The 23,228-nt window shown below is 41.0% G+C and overlaps 1 protein-coding gene across 1 annotated transcript; it reads right to left on the minus strand.

Annotated features, from left to right (window-relative positions):
* Nucleotides 1-14,613: 14,613 nt before the first annotated feature.
* Nucleotides 14,614-17,988, minus strand: LRRC8E (leucine rich repeat containing 8 VRAC subunit E). The gene is made up of 2 exons (XM_051972515.1): nucleotides 17,851-17,988; nucleotides 14,614-17,367 (listed from the first exon to the last, which is right to left on the minus strand). Exons 1-2 carry the CDS (start codon nucleotides 17,986-17,988, stop codon nucleotides 15,142-15,144), a joined length of 2,364 nt encoding a protein of 787 aa, XP_051828475.1. The 3' UTR covers nucleotides 14,614-15,141.
* Nucleotides 17,989-23,228: the final 5,240 nt, after the last annotated feature.

The raw sequence follows: 23,228 nt of genomic DNA on the forward strand, positions 1-23,228 counted from the left end.
AAACTGTGTGTTTGACCCCGCAATACCACTCTTAGAGGTCTGTTTCCCAAAAAAAAAAAAAAAAAATCAGGGAAAAGAAAAAGAGCCTGTAATATGTAAAGCAAAAAGTTGGAAATTGAAGGGATGCCTATTAGTTGGGGAATAGCTAAACAATTTGGAGTTATGATTGTGATAGAATATGACTGCTGTAAGAAATGATGAGCTGGTTGATTGCATGAAAGAAATAATAGTCAAATGAGCAGAATCAAGAAAACGTATACAGCAATATTATTCAAAGAATAATTGTGGAAAACAAATCAGCTACAAAAGACCTATGAAAGAAGATGCAGTCTACCTTCAGAGAAAGAACATGGTATGGCTTTACACATATAAATAGGTGTCAAATGGTATCCTTTACTGTGTTGTGGAGGGGTTAGGGATGAGACAATTCAGAACTTAAAATGTCAACCCCCCTCCAAAAAAATGATTTTTTAAAAAGCTATTGCAGGCTACTTTACTCTCTATTCTATCTCTGGTTCTAGGATCTGTGTAGTTTTTAAGAGGCAAATGATGGTGCTCAATGAACCCTTAAACTGGGTTCTAAACTGATTCCTCACTGCTGCTTGGCAATCCTTCTACATTTTCCTAATCATTTATCTATCCCATACTATCCCATTTAATCACATGAATTCTTCCAAACATTTCATCTTTTTAACCTCTCATGCATGGTCCCCCACCTACCTCCATCCTCTCAGCTTTGCCTCATATTTTATTGAAAAATTGAAGCTTAGGGCAGCTAGTTGGTGCAGTGGATAGAGCACCAGTCCTGAAGTCAGGAGCACCCGAGTTCAAATCTGGTCTCAGATACTTAACACTTCCTAACTATGTGACCCTCAGCAAATCACTTAACCCCCAATTGGCTCCCCATCCCCACCCCCACACCCCCCCCCCCCCGCAAAAGAAAAAAGAAAAAAAAATCGAGGCCATTTGCAAGAACTCCCTTCTCATATCACTTAGATGTCTTCTGCTTTCTGCTACTTCACCCATCTTACACAAAGAAAATGCCCTTCTTGCCAAGATAAACCTATCTACCTATACCTACTTACACAAGTAATTCTGTTTCCATTCCATTAAATTTTAACAAACTTCCTCTATCCTCATTATCTTACCTTGTATCTTTCCCTCAGTCAATCACCCATTAATGCCTATAATGTGCCAGGCCCTCTGCTAATCAGTGGGAATACAAAAAGAGGCAATACCACCCTAGAGCTTCTCATAGGAGAGACAAATACACTCTATTGGCTCCTTCCCCAACTATCTACAAACAAGTCCACCTCTATCACGCAGAACCCTTCACTGATGCCTCACCCACCTCCCTTTCCTCAATTCCTCCTCCTCACCCTTGTAGACTTCCTTACTTGATCTGGGCTACTATGGGCTGGTCTCCAGGTTGGGATTCATCCTCTGCTGGCCCTAGTGGTTCTTGTGCTTCTGCTTTGCCTCCAGGCAGAATAGCTTTTGCCCTAGGGAGGACACTGCCATCTTCCCCACCACTCTGTCACTATTGTCCCACATCTCTCTTGTGGCCAAATTCCTTGAGAAGGCCCACTATGAGGAATACTTACACCATCTCTTTTGGTACTCTTCAATCTATATTCTGAACTCATCATTCCACTGAATACCCTCTCCAAAATTACCAAAGATCTCAATCATCCAATCCAATGACATTTTCTCATTCTTTTTGAACTCTGCAGTCTTTGACACTGTTGAGAATCTTCTCCTTGATTCTATGTTTTTCTGGACACTTCATTCTCTGGTTCTCCTCCCTGACCACTTTTCAGTCTCCTTTGCTGCATGATCTTTTGGGTCATACCCACTAATCATGAATGTCCCACAAAGCTCTCTTGGAACCTCTTCTCCCTCTATTTTACTTTGTAATCTCATCAACTCTCAGGGATTCAATTAGAGAATAGTTCTCAAATCTGCCTATCTAGTCTAACCTTTCTGCTGACCTCTAGTCTCACATCTTCAATTGCCTATCAACCGACTCTCCAAGTAGAAGTCCTTTAGCTATCTCAAGCACAACATGTCCCAAATGGAATTATTTTTTCCCAAATCCTCCCCTTTTCCACACTTCCCTATTAGCATTGATAGCATCATGTTTCAGTCCCTCAGACTGGCAACCTAGATATCCTTGACTCTTCACTACCCGTCCCTCCAATATCTGATCTATTGGCAAAGCTTTTGCAACATATCTTAAATACATCTGATACTGCCATCCCCTCCCTCCATCCACTCCCATTTCACACCTGAACTATTGCAATGGGTTGCTGATCAGTCTTGCCACAAATTTTTCCCCACTCCAATCTGGCCTTCAGCCGCAAAAGCAATTTTTCTAAAGTTCAGGTCCTACCATGTCACCCCTTCCACCCCACTCCTGGCAATCCCCAACTCAGTAATGCCAGAGGTTCCCTATCACCTGTTTTTGATCTGAGATCAAATACAAAACCCACAGTTTGGTGTTCAAAGATTTCCATTACCTAGTTACCCACATACATGTTCTCAATTTTCTTTTACCTTACACCTTCCCAACACTTATGTGCTTAGAGAAAATAGCCTCTTTGCTGTTACTTAAACAAGACACTCCATCTTTTGGCCCCAGGAATTTTTCTGCCTGTCCTCTATACCTGTAATGCTCTCCCTTTACTCTCTTCTACCAGACAACCAAATAAATTTCTAAAACTGTCAGATTTCGGGGTTCATGCTTGCAAATGATAATTCTGGTGTTCAGAACTGTCATTTCCTTAGTGGTAACCCTGAATAGACCTGAAAGCTTTCTGAAAACAGAAGCTAAGACATCTCTGTGATTTTAAGATTAAGCACGGACAGGACCCACCCAATACACCAGATCAAACACAATGAATTTTAAGTTCCTATCAAACAACTGTCTAGACCCTGACTCCAGGTGTCCAGAAAATTAAGGAGCTGTATTTGGCTTTAGCCTCAGGATATAACTCAGGTGAGGTTAGAATTAGCCTAGGCTACCCTTATCTGCAAAATAAATAATCTCCTTGGTTTGATTATCCAAGGTCTCGATAAGCAGCTGCTAAAATAAATAAAAATCTGGTTAAATTTAAATTGGTAGAACTTTTTCTTTCTCTTTTAATTTCTCTTCCTGTCTTCTTCATTCTTCTGAATACCTGGTCGGTGACTGACCAATATGCCTTGATATCATGGGGAACAATATGATCCAGGCCTCAAAAGCAATGACCATCAGTTCAACCCCATGGCCTAATATGAAGATACCAGAATCGTTTTTATCAAATACCTGTGTCTAGTCCTGATTAGATGATTGAAAAGACCTTGGGTTAGATCTAGTAGTGTTACCACTGGGTCTGTATCTCAGAGATCATGAAAGAGGAAAAAGAACTCATATGTGCAAAAATATTTGTAGCAGCCCTTTTTGTAGTGGCAAGGAACTGGAAATTGAGTGAATACTCGTCAATTGGGAATGGCTGAATAAATTATGGTATATGAATGTAATGGAATATTATTGTTCAGTAAGAAATGATCAGTAGGCTGATTTTAGAAAAGCCTGGAAAGACTTACATGAACTGATGCTTAGTGAACTGAGCAGAACCAGGAAAAATTTTACACAGTAATAAGTTATGTGGTGATCAACTGTGATGGACTAGGCTGTTCTCAACACTGTGGTAATTAGAGGCAATTCCAATAAATTTAGGATGGAAAGAATCATCTGCATCCAGACAACTATGGAGACTGAATATGGGTCAAAGCATAGTATTTTCATCTTTTTTGGTTTGTTTTTTTGTTTCCTTTTTGATCTTACTTTTCTTGCACAACATGATAAATGGAAATATGTTTAAAAGAATTGCACATGTTCAACCTATGTTGGATTACTTCCTATCTTGGGAGGAGGAAAGGGAAAGGAGGGAAGGAAAAAAAATCTGGAACACAAATTCCTACAAAAATTAATGTTGAAAACTATCTTTACATGTATTTGAAAAAATTTTAAAGACCTTAAGTTAGTGAAGAATACAAGATTTGGTAGGTAGTGAGGTGAACTTTGATTCCACTTTAGAAGTTATCTAGTGCTTACAAATTTTGTTTACCTTGGAGAATATAGTGATATTTTGCTATTTGAAGTAAAATCTTTTGGGATTATAATTTGATGATGTTCTACATTTTGATTTCAGGTATTGTCTGGATTATCATTAAGCCCCTAGTGTTCAGGGGAAATGTCATTCACTGCTCAAAGGAAGCATAGAGTCTGAGAACTGCTTTTTGTGCCTGAGAAAATTGAAGAGACAACTTTTTATAGACAAAATAAGATTCCTTGACTCAATTTCCCCATTTTGCTATTTCCTTTTTGAACAAGAAATTTTCCTACCTGGTTAATTCTGAGCAAATTTCTATAATCAGGGCAGGTGAATTGTAAAAGATTTTGTTGTTACAATACTAAAACATCTTTGAGTTACCATAATATAATGCAAATATGAAAGATGTTACTGTTATAAATCTGAATTTGTGTTCAACTCTATTCCTGAGCAGCTAGGCAAATAAGTTCTTACACTTACTATTCACTTACTAATAGTTATAATATTCACATATAAGATTAAGTCCTTAAAGTATCTCATTCTTATATATTCTCAAAAGAGAGGGATAACTACACACCTGTCAGATTGGCTAGAATGACAGGGAAAGATAATGCGGAATATCGGAGGGGATGTGGGAAAACAGAGGCACTAATACATTGTTGGTGGAATTGTGAATACATCCAACCATTCTGGAGAGCAATTTGGAACTATGCTCAAAAAGTTATCAAACTTTGATCCAGCAGTGTTACTACTGGGCTTACATCCCAAAGAGATACTAAAGAAGGAAAAGGGACCTGTCTGTGCAAGAATGTATATGGCAGCCCTCTTTGTAGTGGCCAGAAACTGGAAACTGAGTAGATACCCATCAATTGGAGAATGGCTGAATAAATTGTGGTATATGAATATTATGGAATATTATTGTTCGGTAAGAAATGACCAACAGGAGACCTGGAGAGACTTACATGAACTGATGTTGAGTGAAATGAGCAGGACCAGGAGATCATTATATACTTCAACAACAATACTATATGATGATCAATTCTAATGGACATGGCCCTCTTCAGCAATGAAATGAACCAAATCAGTTCCAATAGAGCAGTAATGAACTGAACCGGCTACACCCAGCGAAAGAACTCTGGGAGATGACTAAGAACCATTATATAGAATTCCCAATCCCTCTATTTTTATCCGCCTGCATTTTTGATTTCCTTCACAGGCTAACTGCACTATTTCAGAGTCTGATTCTTTTTGTAAAGCAAAATAATGTTTTGGACATGTATACTTATTCTGTATTTATACTTTATACTTTAACATATTTAATTTATGCTTTAACATATTTAATAGGTGTTGGTCATCCTGCCATCTGGGGGGTGGGGGGTGGGGGGAAGGAGGGGAAGAATTGGAACAAAATGTTTGGCAATTGTCAATGCTATAAAATTACCCATGCATATAATTTGTAAATAAAATGCTATTAATAAAAAAAAAGAGAGAGAGAGAGAGAGGGATAGGATAAAGATGTAAAAGTTTTAAATTTATTGAAGTAGTAAACTTCACTTTGAGAAACTAACAAGATATGATTGCTTTCCAAATGACATATACAGGCTTTGAGCATGTTTTAGAAATAAGTTCTCAATACAGAATTAAGGATTTTACCTATAAAATTTCATTAATAATTGTAAAAAATTTTTAAATCATGTATTTTTTTCCAATTTTGATGTCTCTGATATTAAAAACAAAACAAAACAGAAAGGCTTACTTTACAATTGAGGGTTCAAGCTAGAGCAAGTAAAATTCTCTGAAGTTTCAGGTAAATTATGAGTTTCTAATTTGATATTATTCTTATAACACTGTTGTTAATAGAATTGACTCTATAAGATTTGAACTGCTTTTAAATACTGGAAAGCCATATTTACAAAATTTTCTTAAGCCTTTATTCCTAACATATTTTAGCCATATTATAGGGAATCTGCAAGACACTTTGTACTAGACAAGCAAGTCTGCTGAAGGAATCTCTCATTGATATCCTGAGAATGATGCCTATTCCAGAATTTTCAAGGGAAGATGTTTTTAGGAATCAGATGTTTGGTTGAGATGTCTAGGACTCAAGTTGAAAAATACTGAATAAATGGAGATTAAATGGGATAGCTAGGTACAGTGAAAAGAGCATAGGCCCTGGAGTCAGGAGGAGCAGAGTTCAAAACTAGCCTCAGACACTTGACACCTACCAGCTATATGAGCTTGGGCAAGTCACTTAACTCCAATTTGTGGGGGGTGGGGAGACACCAAGAGTGGATTACCAGAAACAAGAAGACTTGATATTAATGTTGATGATCATCAGTGATGAACAGAATCAGCTACACCCAGGGAAAGAATACTGGGAAACAAGTGTGGACTATTTGCATTTTTTTCTTCCCAGGTTATTTTTACTTTTCTAAATCTGATTTTTCTTATGCAACAAGAGAACTGTATAAATATGTACACATATATTGTATTTAACATGTTTAACATGTATGAGACTGCCTGCCCCTAGGGGAGGGGGTGGAGGGAAGGAACGGAAAAGTTGGAACAGAAGTGTTTGCAAGGATCAATGTTGAAAAATTACCCATGCATATGTTCTATCAATAAAAAGCTATAATTTTAAAAAAGAGAGGAAAAAAAGAAAAAAAAAAGATGATCTTTATTGGATTACTTTGGCTTTAATGATTCTGAGTATATTTGCCTTCAAAAGGAGTATGCCCAAATTACTTTTTATTTATTGTTTGGGGATCAGGCCCTGCCTCCTGCAACTTTTCTTCATTTTAAACTCACCTGATCAAAATTGATTTATGAAATAATGTTAACTGTTTGATATACTTACAGCAAAAGTCAAAGGGATTTTTTAGTTCCCTCAAATGATTGTTATAGTTAAGTGTATAAGGAAGGCTTTTCCTAATCCTAGTTTTGATATGTAAGTTTTCTTTCTCAGTCCATTGTGAATCTTCCAAATGAAGTTTATTTGTATCATGATTTAATTTATCTATAGAGTCTGTTTAATGAGGTGATTTCCTTAAAGCATATATGAGATTATGACTACTCAACTAAATTTGTTCAACTTTTATGACATTGAAGGAATCATGGGATTATGATTTTTTTTGTGATATATATGGCTACAGTATATCTGCTTCCTGGTATAAACTTCTGTCTCTGACTTACACCCCAAGACTTACTCAGATTGATCCCTCTTTGAGACATCCGGATAAGTTTGTCATCAATCTGGTGCCTACTCTCATGATGGCATTCTATCAAAGGAGATAAGTAGTAAAGAGGCTACCATTGAGTTGAGTTTTTAGGAACTCCCTCTGAAATCAATCCACAAGCAGCTAAGTGGTACAGTAGATAACCTACTTGATCATGAAGATTTAATCTTAATGAAATACCTAATGAAACTCAGTGGCATCAGAGCACCAATCCTGCAGTCAGGAGGACTTTAGTTCAAATCCAGTCTCAGATACTTATTAGCTGTGTGACCCAGGTCAAGTGACCTAACCCTGATTGCCTTCCCCCCAAAAAGGGGTTGTTTGGAAAAGTTACTATTATATTATTTAAATTTAACTTTTTGAGTGGCACAGTGTATAGAGTACCAGCCCTGAAGTCAGGAGGACTTGAGTTCAAATCTGATCTCAGACACTTAACTTCCTAGCTGTATGACTCTGGGCAAGTAAGTCACTTAACCCCAATTGTCTCAGCAAAAATAAATTTAACTTTTTGTGACTAGAGATTGTTTGAAACCAGAATGTTACCTTGATCCCAGTAACTTTCCAGGACTGCCAGAAGTAGCTACAAGAGATTTTTTAAAAAAAAATTTAATAGCTTTTTATTTACAAGTTATATGCATGGGTAATTTTACAGCATTGACAATTGCCAACTTTTGTTCCAATGTTTCCCCTCTTTCCCCCCACTCCCTCCCCTAGATGGCAGGATGACTAATACATGTTAAATATATTAAAGTATAAATTAAATACAAAATAAGTATACATGTCCAAACCATTATTTTGTTGTACAAAAAGAATCGGACTCTGAAATATTGTACAATTAGCCTGTGAAGGAAATCAAAAAATGCAGGCGGGCAAAAATATAGGGACTGGGAATTCAATGTAATGGTTCTTAGTCATCTCCCAGAGTTCTTTCCTGGGTGTAGCTGGTTCAGTTCATTACTTCTGTATTGGAACTGATTTGATTCATCTCATTGTTGAAGAGGGCCACGTCCATCAGAATTGATCATCATATAGTATTGTTGTTGAAGTATATAATGATCTCCTGGTCCTACTCATTTCACTCAGCATCAGTTCATGTAAGTCTCTCCAGGCCTTTCTGAAATCATCCTGTTGGTCATTTCTTACCGAACAATAATATTCCATAATATTCATATACCACAATTTATTCAGCCATTCTCCAGCTGATGGGTATCTACTCAGTTTCTGGCCACTACAAAGAGAGCTGCCACAAACATTCTTGCACATACAAGTCCCTTTCCCTTCTTTAAAATCTCTTTGGGATATAAGCCCAGTAGTAACACTGCTGGATCAAAGGGTATGCAGTTTGATAACTTTTTGAGCATAGTTCCAAATTGCTCTCCAGAATGGTTGGATGTAGTCACAGTTCCACCAACAATGTATTAGTGTTCCTGTTTTTCCCACATCCCCTCCAACATTCCGCATTATCTTTCCCTGTCAATCTAGCCAGTGTGACAGGTGTGTAGTGGTATCTCAGAATTGTCTTAATTTGCATTTCTCTGATTAATAATGACTTGGAGCATCTTTCCATATGGCTAGAAATAGTTTCAATTTCTTCGTCTGAGAATTGTCTGTTCATATTTTTTGACCATTTATCAATTGGAGAATGGCTTGATTTCTTATAAGTTAGAGTCAATTCTCTATATATTTTGGAAATGAGGCCTTTATCAGAATCTTTGACTGTAAAAATGATTTCCCAGTTTATTGTTTTCCTTCTACTCTTGTCTGCATTGGTTTTGTTTGTACAAAAACTTTTCAATTTGATATAATCAAAATTTTCTATTTTGTGATCAGTAATGATCTTTAATTCTTCTTTGGTCATAAATTCCTTCCTCTTCCACAGGTCTGAGAGGTAAACTATCCTAATCTCATTCTTTATGCCTAGATCATGAACCCATTTGGACTTTATCTTGGTGTACGATGTTAAGTGTGGGTCAATGCTTAGTTTTGGCCATACTAATTTCCAATTTTCCCAGCAATTTTTGTCAAACAGTGAGTTCTTATCACAAAAGCTGGGTCTTTGGGTTTGTTAAACACTAGAGTATTAAAGTTGTTGACTGTTTTGTCCTTTAAACCTAACCTATTCCACTGATGAACTAATCTATTTCTTAACCAATGGCTAGTCCACCTTCATTTGATTTTTTTTTCATTAATTCTCTTGAAATTCTTGACTTTTGTTTTTCCATATGAACTTTGTTCTTATTTTTTCTAGGTCATTAAAATAGTTTTTTGGGAGTCTGATTGGTATAGCGTTAAACAAATAGATTAGTTTAGGTAGTATTGTCATCTTTATTATATTTGCTCGCCCTATCCAAGAGCATTTAATATTTTTCCAGTTGGTTAGATCAGACTTAATTTGTGTGGAATGTGCTTTGTAATTTTGCTCATAAAGTTTCTGATTTTCCCTTGGCAGATAGATTCCTAAGTATTTTATACTATCAGTAGTTACTTTAAATGGAATTTCTCTTTGTAACTCTGTTGGATTTTGTTAGTGATATATAAGAACGCTGATGACTTATGTGGGTTTATTTTGTATCCTGCAATTTTGCTAAAGTTGTGGATTATTTCTAATAACTTTTTAGTAGAATCTTTGGGGTTCTTTAAGTATACCATCATATCATCAGCAAAGAGTGATAATTTGATTTCCTTATTACTTACTCTAATTCCTTTAATCTATTGATCAACTCTTATTGCCACAGCTAGCATTTCTAATACAATATTGAATAGTAATGGTGATAGTGGGCAACCTGGTTTCACTCCTGATGCTACAAGAGATTTTTATTTTCTCTATTATTGGATATACTTAAACATTTATATTTTGAATCCACTCAGGCTTTATTTTAGTTCTACCCAAACTTACATTTTGGCTTTAACCAAATTCTACTGAATGTCTATATTTACTGATAACCACTTCAATCTATCTTACTTTTAAGTTAGTGGGTTTGTGTGGAGATAACCCTTATTTAAATCCTATATACACTATAAACCTTGCAGAATCTAAACAAGATGAAGCCACATCCTTTCCAGCTCACTCACTCTTACCAAATTAATTTCTTTCTAAAACTCTTTCAGATTTTGGAGTTTGTTCTTGTTAATAACAATTTTCATCTGCTGGAATCCCAGTTAAAATATTCCCTTCTACAGGAAACCTTTTGCAACCCCTCAATTCTAGTGCCTTTAAAGCCTCTGTTGATTATTTCCTATTTATCCTTTATATAGCTTGTTTGTATATAGTTATTTACCTTGTCTTCTCCATTAGATTGTAAGCTCCTGAGGGACTGTGTTTTGCCTTTCTTTGTATCCCCGGCATTTAGCACAGTATAGCTATGTAGCACATAGTAATTACTTAATAAATGCTTATTGACTCATTGAACCTGGGGGCTGCTAAGTTAAAAGCAAGATTTGGTGCAGATGCTAGCAGTGGCCAAAGTGGGTGCCTTCTTTTACCCCATTTCTCTGCCCCTTCCCATCCTTACCTAGTAGAAATACTTTAATTATGGACCTTGGAAAGGAGAGGGACACTGCCTTGTATCTATGAGGCTGATCAGGGCTCATTGACCTAAGGCCATAATGATGAGTGAAAAAAGAAAATTGCTCAATGGAAAAGGGAAATTTTTTTAAAGAGAAAAAGGAACAGGATAGGGAGGAAACACAGAAGGAATCCACAGGGATTTACAGCAATATGGAGACTTCAGTGTCATTTAGTCCACCCCTTCCTTTACAATTTAAGAAAATGAGGCATAGAGAAGTTATGTCCTGTTGAAGGTTATATAAGTGACAAAACCAGTATTAAAATCAGGTCCTACAACTTTTTAAGTTCAGTTCTTTTTCTCAATGTTCAAGGAGAAGAGAATAGAATAGTAAGAGAAGGATCTGGAGGCAAGGGCAATGTAAATCCTGTTTTCTTAGGACAAAAGAGTATTGCCTGTATTATTTGCTTTCACTTAATAAAGTTTAAAATTACAAGTTTTGTTTTAGAAGATTGGGAGGCCCTATTGTTTCACAAGATTGGCTCATATTTAGTTTGTAGCTCATGAAAACCCTAATATCTGTCCTATGAGCTGTTGTCTAGCCACAATTCCTATATAAGCTTTCCTAAAAGCTAGATAAAAAAGAGAAAACATAGCCTATACTTAGGAATGTGAGCACTCTCTCTCAGTCTCAGAAAAAAGTAAAGAAATTGAGCTACAGAGAAAGAGATAAGTTATACCTATTTCTCGACAAATTTGTAGGAGATGGTAGAAAAGCTAGGTTTAGTGGAACAATTTATAGATGTTAAGTCATTTGGAATCTAGTACCTAGAGATGATACAAAGAGATCAACTAATTGAACTCTCATTGTATAACTTTGATCATAAGTGATCAAAGTATATGAACAATTTTCAGATGAGAAAATTCATCTATAGTTATATGAAAAAATGTTCCAAATCACTATTGATTAGAGAAATGCAAATTACAACATCTGAGGTACCACCTCACACATCTCAGATTGGCTAAGATGACAGAAAAAAAAAATGATAAATGTTGGAGGGAATGTGGGAAAACTGGGACACTACTGCATTGTTGGTGGAGTTATAAAATGATCCAATTATTCTGGAGAGCAATCTGGAACTGTGCCCAAGGGGCTATAATACTATGCATACTCTTTAACCCAACAGTGTCATTTCTGGATCTGTATCCCAAGGAAATCATAAAGGAGGGAAAAGGTATACAAGAACATGGGCAAAAATGTTTGTAGCAGCTCTTTTTGTGGTAGCAATGAATTGGAAAATGAATAGATGCCCATCAATTGGCTGAACAAGTTGTAGTATATGAAAGTAATGGAATATTATTGTTCTATTAAAAAAATGAACAACCTGATTTTAGAAAGGCCTGGAAAGATTTACATGAAATGTAAATGCTGAGCGAAACAAGCAGAACCAGGAATAATACATTGTACACAATAACAAAAAGAATGTGCAATGATCAACTATGAAAGACTTGGTTCTCCTCAGGGGTTCAGTGATCCAAAGGAATCCCAATAGACTTTGGGCGGAAAACGCCATCTGCATCCAGAAGAAAACTAAGGAGACTGAATGTATGAACACATGCTATGTTCACTTCTTTTTTCTGTTTTCTTTTTTTTTTTTTTTAATCTCTTCTATGGTCTTTCCCTTTTGCTCTGATTTTTCTCTCCCAACAAGATTCATAAAGCAATGTGTGTTTTTTAAAAATGAATAATAAAAAAGAAAGCATATGTGATTTGTTCAAAATATCACAGGGCAATAATCACAAGAGAGAATTTTTTCTTATCTTTATCTTCAGACCATCCTTTTCTTCCCTTTTTTCCTTCCTCTTCTTAGTGAAGTGAAAAGAAAGATTTGTATGCAAAGTTCAAATCTTGGTTCAAATTCCAACTTACTATATGTTTGATCTTCAATAAATTATTTACCTTTCTGGTCCTCAGTATTCTCAGCTGTAAAAGGAGGGACTGATACTAAAATAACCTTGAAGGTCTCTTTCAGCTCTAAATATGATGCCATGTCCTGATCAGACTAAATCTGATAGTGCTAAGGGACTATGCTTCACACATTTGACACATGCAAAGAAGGCAAGTAGAGTGGAGAGGGATCATGAAATCATATAAGAGTGTGTCAAAGGAAATAGGCTAATCACTCCCTTTAAAATGAAGTATTGTCCTGTAGAAGATATATACTTATTGTGCTTGAGTTCTGATAGAAAAACTATGGCAAATTATGGAGGTTACTGTAATAGGGAAGCAGATTTTAGCCCAGTATAACAATTCTCTGACAGTTGATTTAAAAAAAAAAAAAAAAAAGGACTTGGTTGCCTCAGTAAGTAGTGAATTTCCTAACATGGAGAGACCTTTTAAAAAGCTGGATAACTAAACAGTGCATACCCTTTGATCCAGCAGTGTTACTACTGGGCTTATATCCCAAAGAGATCTTAAAGAAGGGAAAGGGACCTGTATGTGCCAAAATGTTTGTGGCAGCCCTTTTTGTAGTGGCTAGAAACTGGAAAATGAATGGATGCCCATCAATTGGAGAATGGTTGGGTAAATTGTGGTATATGAATGTTATGGAATATTATTGTTCTGTAAGAAATGACCAGCAGGATGAATACAGAGAGGCTTGGAGAGACTTACATGAATTGATGCTGAATGAAATGAGCAGGACCAGGAGATCATTATACACTTCAACAACAATACTGGATGAGGATGCATTCTGATGGAAGTGGGTATCTTCAACAAAGAGACGATCTAATTCAGTTCCAATTGATCAATGATGGACAGAATCAGCTACACCCAGAGAAAGAACATTGGGAAATGAATGTGGACTACTTGCATTTTTGTTTTTCTTCCCAGGTTATTTTTATCTTCTGAATCCTATTTTTCTTGTGCAACAAGAGAACTGTACAGCTCTTTACACATATATTGTATTTAAGATATATTTTAACATGTTTAACATGTATGAGACTGCCTGCCATCTAGGGGAAAGGGTAGAGGGAGGGAAGGGAAAAGTTGGAACAGAAGTGAGTGCAAGGGACAATGTTGAAAAATTACCCATATATATATTCTATCATTAAAAAGCTATTAAAAAAAAAAAGCTAGATAACTTAATGTTGGGGATGTTACAAAAGGTGTTTTACTAAAGGTATATATACAGGAATAAATGATAGGTCAGCCTGAAGGTTTCCTGTTAGGAGTATCTGAGAGAAGAAAGGATCTGGTTGGGGGAGAAAACAATGGAAGCTGAGGTGGGCAGAGAAGCACCAGAAATTAGCATAGCAACCAGTGTCTTTTGTTTGACGTTTATCAAGCATGTGCTTGACACTGTACCAGAGCCTATAAAAAATACACTCTTTTAAGTGTTTAAGAGTTATCTCTTCCACAATGAAGGGGATTAGGAGCATGACACCCCCACAATCTGGAGAAACTGAGTAAAGTTTTTTGGCACTCAAAAAAAAAAAGCTTTACCTTTTTCTGAGATGTTTACAGTACCTTATTGTAAAATTTACATTAAGTATTTGGCCATAGACTTTGTCATTGCCTGTTCGTCTTCATGCATTCTCTTGCAGCTTCTGCAAAACTCTCCCAAAATTCTCATTTAATTTCTTATGCTAACACTTGATATAGTGAAACCATGATGGAGAAAGTCAGGATATAAATGGGAGCTATTTTCAGGGAGCTCCCAACTTCTCAACTTAAAAAACAAACAAAACAAAGAAAACCTCATCTCCCCAAAGCCTTGTTCAAAAAGTGTTTATGACACATAGGTTTATAAATAAGGGATTGAATTTAGGATTTGGAGAACAGTCCCTATTCTCCTAAAAAAGAACGTCTGATACTGCAATAGGAGAATATTCTGAATCACATAGGAGTTTTTCCACTCTTTCCACAACAACCTCCTTTTTTTCTCACAGTCTAAGGCACTAAATGAAGACAAATGGTTCAGTGAGTAAGGATAAAGGAAGCATGTCAGTCCCAGCCAAATAAAATGGGCTGACTCCAACCTCAGACTGGAAGGGGAAAAACCAGCCAAAAGAGACAGGTGTGGTTGTCTCTGAATTCCAGGATTAAGCTAATCCCACCATGAGGAGCTCCACCCTTATTCCACACAGGCCAAAGATTAGTTCCCTAATCTGTCAAAGAGTTTCCCTCAAACCTCACTTTCCTCTGGTTTCTGCCTTTTCTCCCTCAGGTGTGTGTCCCCCTTCTAGCCTTAGCCTTTCTAACTGAGGTTTCCCAAACTGATGAAATCCCCAGGGACCTTCTTACTCCTCTTCCATTTTCTCCCGCACTTCAGCAGGCAGTCCCTCATACAGAGCCTCCTCCACCAGCAGCCCTGATTTCTTGAGCCCCCCACAGTTGCCAAGTTCTTCAGGTAAAGCCTCTAACCGGTTACCCTTGAGTTCTAGCCGGCTGAGGGCCTGCAGCGAAGCCACCCGTGGGGAGAGCTGGCTGAGATGATTGTACCCCAGTAATAGCGTCCTCAGCTTTTGGCAGAAAAAGAGTTCTTCCGGGAGCCCCTCCAGGGCATTGTAGGAAACAGCAAGATGCTGTAAGTTTTGGAGGTAGCTTACCTCTTGGGGCAAAGAGCGTAAGCCATTGTGAGAAATGTCAAGCAAGCGCAAGTTGGTGCAGAAACAGAGTTGAGATGGCAGGGTCTCCAATTTGTTGTGACTAAGGTACAACTGCTCTAAACCCTTGAGTTTGCGAATGTGTTCGGGAACATAGGCTATCTGGTTGTGCCATAACTTGAGAGTGACCAGCTTGCGACAATGTTGAAAGCTTAGGATCTCCTCGATGGAGCGGAGGTGGTTGTCCTTCAGGTCTAGCTCCTGTAACGCAGCCAAGCTAAAGACAGCATGGGGTATCCTCTCCAGCCCACATCCCACCAGCTCTAACTCCCTCAGAGCCATGAGCTTCTTTAACCCATTGAGGGTCAGCAGCCGGGCCCCGTCATTGTGGATGCTGAGCCGCTGCAGGTGCCCGGCCACATCGGTCACACTGGGGGGCACTTTGCCTGCATTGCTTCTCAGGGAGAGGCTCTTGAGGAGCTTCAGCTCTTTGAGGCTCTCCAGATTAGCTGCCCGGCTAAGTTCTGCGGGGAAAAGACCTTCAAGATGAAGCTCTTCCAGGCCCCGGAGCCCAAACACCCACAGAGGCACTTCTCGAAGCTCCTCACACTTCACCCTCACCACCTTGAGTCGGTCCCTCAAGAAAACAAAGGAGGAAAAGGGCAGTTTGGCCGGGGAGTGCAGCAGACTGAGCTCTTCCAGGTGGACCAGCTGGGACAGGGTCGGAGGAAAGGTGATGTCGCAGATGGCCTCCAGCTTGAGAGCCTCGATCTCGCTCAGCTCAAAGACTGTGTCAGGGAGACCAGGCAGCATGCAGAGGGCCAGCTCCAGCCGCTCTCGCCCGTTGCGCTGGAGCTTCTGGCGCAGTTTCTCTGCTGTCCACTCGTGGTTGAGGTTGAGCTGCTTGAGCCGGCTCTCACTGACCTCCGAGAGGAAGACGGCAAAGCGTTTGGAGTAGAGAGAATCATATTGGTCAATGAGGTGGAGCATGAAAGCAAAGTCGTTCTTGACATCGGGGATGTCCCCCATGCCTGTCTCCTCCCTCACTGAGCAGAAAGAATACTCCTTGAGGGGCCGGTGGAAAAGCCAATAGAGTGTGTAGAGACAAGTGAGGCCATAGACACACACGAAGGAGATGTAGCAGAAGGCCAGCTTGGCGAAGAGGTGAGCCTTGGTGTGGTTGCAGCAGAAGCTGGCGTAGCCCGTGACTTCGGCCGTCTCCACCTGGCAGGCCACCAAGAAGCTGATCTTCTCCACATAGATGACGTTGTAGATCAGAATCGCCAGAAATTTGCAGACCTTGAGCACTGTCTGACGGATGTACATGGTGTATAAGATGTCGCCCTCCTCCACGTGCACCCGGAACTTCTTCACCTTCTCAAACAGAGCTTTGGCCTGCTCTCCCTCCTTTTTGTCCAGCAGGGTGACAGCCGGGGGTTCCATCACCACCTTCTCTGGCTCCGTCAGCACCTTCTCTGACTCACCTGCCTTTCCCGTCCCCACGATGGCCGTGGCCGGCACCCGTCCCGAGGCGCCCTTGTGGTTCTCACCAGACACCTCGGACAGGGCCCGAGTTGTCCACGGGGAGTCGAAGCATTTGCCCAAGATGGAAATGAAGTGCTCGATCTTGGAGCTGGTTCCGGGGAATTTGAACCAGAAGCTTGTGCAGACCATGAAGATGAGAGTGTGGATGACAACCAGGTAGGGGAAGTACTTGGCATACCAGTGCAGGGCGGTCTCGTAGCAGAGCTGGTTGATGAAGCTATATTGTTGTAAGTCCAGATTGTTCTTGAGACCGCTGAGCTCCCGAAGGTCCTCTGAATCCCCAGAGATTGCCCGGGGCAGCGCCCCACAAGGCGTCTCTGATAGATTCTCTCGGGGTACATGGCTGGGCAAGCAGATGATCTTGTCCTGAGTTACCTGAGATTTGGGGAGATAGGAACAGAAAGGATAAATATGCCTAGGGAGGCGGATGGGAAGAGCCTGGCTTCCAGCCCTGCTTTGGTGGCCAGAACTATTCTGTGCCTCAGTTTCTCCTATTGTAAATATAGTCCCTCCCCACTTTGGCTCTCCCTTCAAAGATTTTACAAAACACACAATTAAAAAGCTCTGTAACTTTAAGGAATTCCTGGAGTGCCGACACTCCTGCTGATCACATACAGGTTTGCCAAGTTTTGGGTCCTAGCCTCTAAAAGAACCCTATACTCAAAAGGGATCCCAGAGGATCATCTCTCACATCTTCAATTCAACCTTACTCTGCCTTGGCCTTGGCAGCTGCCTTAATGTTCCCTTTTTCTCCCCAATAAAGATCTTCTCTCTCTTCCCCCAAGACTCACCTCCAGCCCACCTTTGGGATTTTCCCAGTCTCTTTTCATGGTCTGTCCAAAGGACTGGGATCCTCACCTGCAGGGTACAGCCAAAAACCCCGATCATGAGCATGGCCACTGTGATGTATTCAGCTAGCACATCCCACCACGGCTTCAGCACTTTGAATGCGGGCTGCTGCTCTGTAAATTGCTTGAATTCAGCCACTGGGATCATTCTGCCTCTGGGGGAATTATAGAATGTCAGAATTGGAAAGGACCCCAAAGGTCATTTTACAGAGGAGAAAACAGAAGTTAGGAAAAGGAAAGGACTTGCCCAGACTTTAGTGGCGAAGTCAGGGTCAGGACACTATCTCTGACCACTGCTTTAATTACTCTAGCCTGCTGCCCAGAAACGATGCAACCAGAGAATAAATGAAGTGGCCCAAGAGGAGGGAAAGGACCCAGGCATTCCTTGGGCCCCTAACCCAGCTACTGCCTTAGCCTTCGGCCCCCAAGGTCTTCCTTTCTCACCCCAATGTTTTCTCAGGCCCTTCCCCATCATCAATCTAAATCTTCAGTTTCTAACGATCTCAGATTCTCAAACTGTCTTGAGTTCAGATGAACACCACCTCTCTGTTACTTTCCCTCCCTACCCCAGCTCTTTCTTTCCTCCCAGAATCCAGGGAGCATAGTCAGCTTCAGCCAAACACAACTCCCTCCCTGGGACCCACCCAGGCTGTCATCTCCCTCTCAGGAAACTCCAGAGTCCTAACTCTCCCTAACTAATGCCACAAATCGCCTCAAGGACTGAAGGAGCTTGGGAAACTCCTGCCTCCCAGACTCTGAATTCCCATTCTGGGCTTTCCAAGGGTGGGACTGAGGCTATATATCTCCACCCCCACCCCATGGGGGCACTCCCCGTGCCACCTCCAACCCAGTGCCACTTTCAACCGGAAAAGCCGGCTGGAGCCTGGCTCTGATTACCAGGGCCCCAGGGGCAGGGAGTAGAAGAGTCAAACAGGGGCGGGTCAGTTGGACCTTCCTGGAAGGGGTAGCTGGACTCCTGGAGGGGCAGGGGTCTAGGCCCAGCTTGGAGAGGAAGTGAAAAATGCTGGGAGGGGTGGAAAAAGAAAAGTCTACCTGGCTAAGAACAGAGAATGGCCAGGGACAAAGGCATGGGAATCCTGGATCCTGACTGAGAAGGGGGAGGAGAGCCAGGATGAGGAGGCAGACACCCAGTCTTCCTTGTCTCTCTGTCCCTGGGTGTCCTTGCAAACCAAGCTATTTTTCCTACTTTGTTAAATGAGGGGGTTGGACCAGACCATTTATTTCTAAGGTCCCTTCTACCTCTCTTATTCTAAGACTAGAACTATTATCCTGGGCCCTGGGGAGGCACAGGAAGCCAGGCGTGGGGGATAGGACTGGATCAGGGCCAAATACCACCTACCATAGTATTTGGACTGGCACTTTGCCCTTTTAAATGAGCCTTCTTCATTGCCCCACTCTCTCCTTCAATCTCTCCTTCTTTTCCCCTCCCCCTTTCAAGTTATTTCAGCCCTAGGAAGGAAGAGAAGCAAAGACTACCTGGATATATCCCTGGGAAGAGATCTTGGATTCAGAATCCAAAAAGAGGGTTAGGGTGTGACATACAGAAAAGGCAGGATTAGAGAGGAAGAACCTAAGAGTTTCCTGGTCAAGAAGAGCTAGACATGGAGGAGGGTTCCCCAAGTGTTCCTAGGTGCTCTTTTCTTTAAGGGAGCAGAGAAGAGACTCCAGGATCCATCTCCTCCAATCTGCATGTCTCTGCTATTACAGAAGTTGCTCCCTAGACGTGGCAATCCCATCTCTCCCTGATCTGATCCTGTCTCTGTCCTGATCCTCTTATCATTATCCCTGCTTTCAACTCCATCACTCTATTCAACCTTCACCATACAGCAAGCTAAGTAGAAATCTGGAACGCCATCTGCAACCCTGTTTACTAGCTGTGTGACTAATGCAAATTATTCCCCTCTCTGGACCTTAGTTTCACTGTCTGTAAGTGAGAAAGTCAGACAGGATGTTCTCTAAGGATGCTTCTATGGCTCTCTAAATACCTGACCGCCCTGTCCCTGTACTCTCTGTTCTAATGAGCCCTAGGTACAGAGTTCATTTTGGGAATTGGACATAGACCTCTGGGTTCCAGATTAGGTTTTCACTTTAGACTCCCGCCAATTCCCCGTGGAAGGAGCTGACGAAACTCTACTGATCATCCCCAAGCCCCAGCCAGCATCACTGACGTTCCCAGTCTCTTGGCCCTGGCATTCCAACAGCTCTTGCACAGAAAGGTATCTGGGGATACTAGGCCAGTGATCATACCCTTATGTCTAGAGCAGTTCGGTGTGCCCATAGAGACCCTCCTCCCCCACGCCTACTTACTATATGCTTGATTGTGTGTACTCCAACAGAGGCAAGCTCATACCTGTCTTTATTCACAAGGACCCTCATTCATGTACACACATCTACTAGGACATCCTGACTCACACGCTGACACACACAGACACACACACATGCTGACACACCCAAAGTTATAGTCAGAGGCCCAGTGCATGCACAGTAATCAAGTTAGACACACACACACACACACACACACACACACACACACACACGTATAGACATTCACAATCTGTGATGCAGGCTCTGACACAAACACTGGAACATACCCACCCATGTGAGGGAGGATGGCCATACCTATGCTTGCTTGTGACACATGAAAAAAACCAGAAACAGCCACATGACCCCAGCTCTGTAGAACACACACACATACAATCATATCTGTGACAACAGAAAAGGGTGAGTATGTTTGCACAGACATACACTTTGTGGCATATAGATAGGCCTGGGGTTACAGGCCTTGATTCTCATATGGCCACTCTCCGTGTTCTAGCCCTTATAATCCTTTGCTGGCCCTCTCTTGTGACAAACTCTTTAAGTCCTCCACAAAAATAAGTTCCAGTTACTTTTTCAGCTTTATTTCATAGGATTCCCTTGACAAATAATTTTTTTTTCTTTCCTTTTTTTTTTTTTTTTTTTTTTTGGTTGAGGCATTTGGGGTTAAGTGACTTGCCCAGGGTCACACAGCCAGGAAAGTGTTAAGTGTCTCAGACCAAATTTGAATTTAGGTCGTCCTGACTTCAGGGCTGGTACTCTATCCACTGCGCCATCTAGCTGCTCCTGTGATCAGTTCTTGACAAACTGGATGGATCTCCATCCTCCATGATTCAAATTTTGCCTCAGCATTTATTCACACGGAGCATGTCTGAAAGGCCTTCTCTCCTCTGCCCCATAGCCCTAAAATCTTGTCTCGTCAAGACTCAATTGTGTTGCTATGTTTTCTTGAAAGCCTTCCTCAATTCTGCCTTGTTCCCCCATTTTTCTTATACTATAAGTATTTATGTTAATACCATGTCCCTCAAAATGAAATAAAACCTCCTTGAAAGTGGTGTTTCTCAATATCCTCCAGTCCCTAATCATGCTACCACTTAGTAGGTGCTTTATATATGTTGAATTATTGTTCTGGTCTTCACAGCAGATCAGCATAGAAATCACTGGTTAAATACCAAAATTATCTCTATCATTATAAATCTTGCTTTCCACAGCCAACAACCAGTCTTCTCCCACTGTTCCCCTCCCCCAAAATGATGTCATTGATCCTCTTCAAGAAGGAAGGATCAACAAAAGTCTCTCAAAACCAAACCAAACATCCCACCTATCAGTTTTGGCTACAAAGCCCTCATTTCTGCCCCAGTTCATACCAGTACATCCTAGTGAAAATCTTAGAAATGTAATCAAGAAAAACAAAAATTGAGGAAGAATCCCAGTCACCTCCTGTATCTCAGATACATAACAGAGATACATAATCACAGGCGGACACATTCTTATTCATGGTTGGTTACTCAGTTACAGGCTTTCACAGAAACAGTGGGCCTTCCCGAAACAGTTACCCATCCACCAGTCTCTCTCACATACTGACATGCACAATCATAGTCACAGAGATTTACAGGCAAACACGGCACAAGCAAAGAATATCAGATATAAAGTCCATTACAGACCGATGGACGCGTTTTATGCACACCCTTGGATAGACACAGTCCCAGACAGAGACCCAAACGCCCAAACGTCAAGTGCCATATAGACTCACAGACACACAGGGATTGTCATTATCTCTGTCTGTCTTTAATTCTAACTTTGTTGTCCCAAACCTATCATTAAGCCCCCACGGACACATGACTGTCTCCACATCCTAGGATGTTGTCTGAAAAAGATTCCAGTGGAAGAGCCCAAAGAGAATCGATCTCTAAGTACTAAGGTCTCAAGTGATCTACTTGGGCAGCATCTATGGCCCACAGTGATGTCAGAAATTCCAAGGCAGACTCTGGACCCTTGACAAAGGCCCGATATCCCGTCATCAGGACTTCATTCCTTTGAAGGCATATAACCCTGTCAAAATGCCAATATGTGGGAGGGTCCCATAGCCACTCATTGTAGTCACGGGCTCCTTTGTGGAAGAGGTTCATTCATCTGTCCTTGGTAAGGGAAGATTTGAGCCCTGGATGTCCGGGAATAAAATGGGGGTGAGGAGGAGGCAGAAAGGCCACAGAAGAAAGGCCAGAGACTGCCAGTGGCCTCCTTTCCTTCTTTTATTCTCTTTGCTTGCTCTAGAGCATATTTTCTGTACAACGTACCAGATCTGACCTTCCATGGCTTTCCCCAGCCTGGAGAGGTAAAAGGTATTGCAGATGGCACTAGACACGCTTTGTTAACTAGCCCCAACCTAGCTCTGCTTCTTCCTCTGCTCTCTGCACCATCCCCTGCTCATTCCTCTCCCCTAACCTTTGCTCTGTAACTCCCTTTCCCAGATGTCCTTCCTTTTTTGGCTCTGCAAATCCTCTCCATTTTGGTCTTTCAGGGTTCAACTCAGGGCTTGCCTGTCTGTGGGAAGCCTTCCTGGACCACACCAACCCCACCTGAGCAGATAGCACCTACCTATTCTTTGGCTAGAGATCTTGGCATTTGCCTTATAATCTTGGGTTCATCAGGGATTAATTATTTTCATCCTTGTGTAAACTTTTCTAAGAGACTGGAAGTCCCTGCAAGGTAGACGCCCATTTATTTGTTAAGTGATCAAGTCACAGACTAGTCCAAGCAACAGGCTAAAGGATTGCCAAGATGCTGAGGACTGAGGAATCTCTGGGCTGACTGGAGAGCTCAAAAACCAAGTGATAGGGTTTGGGATCTTGGAACTGGAATCTCAGGGTCTGGAGTCTGGATAGGGACAGGGCCTGTGGCGACAGGGATTTAGGGTGGAAGAAAGCTGGACTGGGAGAGCATCCCGAATAAGTCTGCCCTCAGCTGTGTGGTCCCTTAGCCCCCCATTCAGCTTAGAGGCGCAGCTTCAATGGCCCTGGTGGCTTTCCAAAGCTATATCCCGCTCTCTGT

The sequence above is a fragment of the Antechinus flavipes genome, chromosome 1 (genome assembly GCF_016432865.1).
Source record: "Antechinus flavipes isolate AdamAnt ecotype Samford, QLD, Australia chromosome 1, AdamAnt_v2, whole genome shotgun sequence".
In the NCBI taxonomy this organism is placed as follows: Eukaryota; Metazoa; Chordata; class Mammalia; order Dasyuromorphia; family Dasyuridae; genus Antechinus; species Antechinus flavipes.

Excerpts from the sequence above, each read along its gene's own strand:
- LRRC8E (XM_051972515.1), bottom strand. The coding sequence starts at position 17,988 with ATGATCCCAGTGGCTGAATTCAAGCAATTTACAGAGCAGCAGCCCGCA. Across the intron at positions 17,368-17,850 it reads TTTTTGGCTGTACCCTGCAG|GTAACTCAGGACAAGATCAT; the intron begins GTGAGGATCCCA and ends CCCAAATCTCAG.